The sequence below is a fragment of the Pleurodeles waltl genome, chromosome 1_1 (assembly GCF_031143425.1).
Source record: "Pleurodeles waltl isolate 20211129_DDA chromosome 1_1, aPleWal1.hap1.20221129, whole genome shotgun sequence".
NCBI lineage: Eukaryota > Metazoa > Chordata > Amphibia > Caudata > Salamandridae > Pleurodeles > Pleurodeles waltl.
In genome coordinates, this window is record NC_090436.1 from 79875373 (window position 1) to 79878535 (window position 3163).

General features: G+C 40.7%; 1 protein-coding gene across 1 annotated transcript; it reads left to right on the forward strand.

Moving 5' to 3' along the window:
- The first annotated feature begins 1170 nt into the window (after positions 1-1170).
- On the forward strand, positions 1171-2814 carry LOC138292327 (E3 SUMO-protein ligase KIAA1586-like). Its single transcript, XM_069230916.1, has one exon. The coding sequence runs from the start codon at positions 1171-1173 to the stop codon at positions 2812-2814; it is 1644 nt and encodes a 547-aa protein (XP_069087017.1).
- The last annotated feature ends 349 nt before the right edge of the window (positions 2815-3163 follow it).

Here is a 3163-nt window from a genome sequence, read left to right on the forward strand (position 1 = left end):
CCATTGCATGCAACATCACAGTTACAATACTTTTTTAATGCACTTCAACAGCTAATTCGGAAACTGAGCTTGACAGGCATTGGGAAATTCTTAATAGCCTGGCATTGTTGCTACTAACTTTTCCTGTTCAAGGAGAGATGTTTTAATCAAGTCCAGTTTTTTTCTTTGACCTGTAGGACTTGTAGTCTTGCTGTATATTGGAAGTCTTCTATGACGGAATTTTGTGATCCTGAGCAAGTTATCTCACTCATATCATTAACTCACTTGTCTAATGGACGGGACTGCCTGCGGGAATATGTCAGAATTCGCCTTGGTGTACACTTTTTCAATTCAACATTATCAGCTCTTACAAGCTTTCACCTTGACAAGTCACTTTACAGCATCCATGCCCCATCTGTGTAATGTGATTGCAGATCAAAGCAACATTTGTTTTTCTTTGTTTCAGTTTCACTGCGTCGGGCCTCACGAGACGTTGCGAACAGGAAAGGTTGCCGGTGTCAGGCATCAGGTTGCTACAGGTCCAAATTCAGTCTACGTGGTAAAAATGAGTTTGCTGAAGTGGTTGCACAAGGATAGTGCCTCTCAAGGCACCAAAAGGAAGCAAATGGAGCTGGAGTGTTCGGATGACATTGATTGTGTTGTATCTAAAGGTGGTAATGCTAATCATAATGCAGATAGTTATATCACTGTGGACACTACTGTGCATCATTCTAGTGAGAGTCAAACACTGCTTTTCACTACATCGGCTGCAAATGATTTCAGAGAGGTGGCTTACCGGACTGCTGGAATATAGAGCAAATGCAATATTTCTGCAAAGAATATAGCTGGCTCATTGTTGAAAATAAAAAATTAGGTTGTTCAACATGTAGATCGCTAAAATCATTGGGTGCAAATAAAACCCAAGGGTTAAGACTTGCACAAGAATGGTCAGATTGCAATGTAACTCATTATGGAAAGGAGAAATTTAAGCAACAGATGTCTCTACGGAAAAAAATCAGAGAGCATACATTTTCAACATCTCATGTCACTGCAGAAAAAGTTGCACAAGAGTCCCTAAGACAGAGCATGGAAAATCATGCACATTTAATGAACATTGCAGAACAGGAAACAACATGCCGTGTGTTTCGTACAGCATACAAAATAGGAAAACATGGGCGGCCATTTGTAGATATGTCGCCGGACGTTGATGTGCAGCAACTGAACGGATTGAATATGGGCCGTGTTCTTCATAGTAACAATTCATGTGCTGACATTTTAGACCATATTGCTTCGGGTATGAGAAAAAAACTTGCAACGGACATATTAGAAAACAAACGTAAAATATGCTTGTTAATTGACGAATCAACCACTTTTAGTGGAAAATCTGTGCTTGTCCTTTGCTTGCGTGCTGCTGTTGCAAGTGATTCTGATGTGCGTACTTTTTTTTTTGACTTAGTTGAACTTGATGGCACCACAGCTAATGATATCACCACTGCTGTGATGGAGTGCCTACACAAGCACGGCTTTCATGAAGAATTTCTTCGAGAATGTTTGATTGCCTTAGCTTGTGATGGTGCATCTGTAATGCTTGGGAAGCAGGCTGGAGTTGCAGTGCAGCTGCAGATTCGCTATCCGGGCTTATTTGTGTGGTTCTGTAGCAACCATCGGTTGGAGCTAGCTGTCGGAGATGTTATGAAAGAAATTTCAGGCATAAATCACTTTCAGATCTTCTTTGACAAATTATATTCTTTGTACCATGCCTCACCTAAAAATCAAAGAGAACTGAGACAATGTGCAAAGGAAATTGAGCAGCGTTTTCTTGTTATTGGACGAGTTCTTTCCATTCGCTGGGTTGCTTCCAGTGAAAGGAGTGTAAAGGCTGTATGGCAGAGCTTTTCTTCACTACACCAGCATTTCTCAAAAGCTGCTGTTGACCAACAACGCGATGCCAGAGATAGAGCAAAATATGCTGGCCTTGACAATATTCTGACCTCTTGCTCATTTTTAAAGAATGTTGGTATCATGTTGGATGCTCTCGCCGAATTGAGTGACTTTTCTCGCCAGCTTCAGCGCAATGAACCAACCCTTCCAGATGCTGAAAAATTGCTGATAAGGGCAGTCAGGGTCTTTGAATCGATTGTTAACACCCCTGGTCCCTACACAGAAGAAGCCATGGAAGCCTGCAGCAGCCTTACATTCAGGGGTGTAGGCCTACATGTAAAGAGCAAATTTCCAGAGATAAATGCACCTCAATTCTACCGGAGCTTAGCAGAAAACTTAAAAACAAGATTTTCCACCACAAAATCTTCCCATGTCAGCACTAAATTGGCAGACACTCCCAAAACAGACAGCATGAAATTATTTACGCAGCACATAAAAATGATTTATCCAGAAAACTGGCCAGAAGACAGCATGGATATTCAATATGGTGACAAAGATGTGAGGCAGCTTTGTCAAATCTTGAGAGTAAATGTGGTGGATAGTATTAGGGGATTTAGAGAATACAAGGAGGTCAAAGCTGCCTACATACCTCTAGATTTTATTCCATTGATGAAAGCTGTTGAGACCATTGCTGTGTCCACAAGTGAATGTGAAAGAAGTTTTAGCTGTATGAATGATCTGCTCACACCAAAGAGAAATTCTATTTGCACAAATCGTCTGTCATCCCTTTTGTTTTTGAAATGTGTTGGCCCACCCATTCAAAGGTTTGAACCACTACCGTATGTTAAAACATGGCTGCAACTAGGAAGGAGATCAGCTGATGAGACAGCTTGTCGTTCACGCAACCACAGGGAAGAAAAGTCCCCCTTCGAATCTATGTGGACGCTTTTTTGATGTCTTTTGTTAGCAATCACTGCTGTTTGTTTTGAAACATTTATTGGCAATTTCCAAGCTGCCAAATGTGGTCCCACAAATTGGTTGTATCAGTACTTTAGCACATTGTGCTTTGTGAATGTTTAGATGTTTAACTAATCTGTTTCCTGTTAGATTAATAAACTTTAGTTTTTGCAATCGATTTTAGTAGTACTGAGAGTTATAGATTGCACTTTCATTGGACCAATGCTTCTGACAAACAGGGAAACCTGATAGTTACCTGTTCAGCAATGTGAACTAGCAGCGGTTAGTAGAAAATCATGGACTCCTTTTCTATAAGCTGCCCATGATAGCTGAAACTGTGTATAAT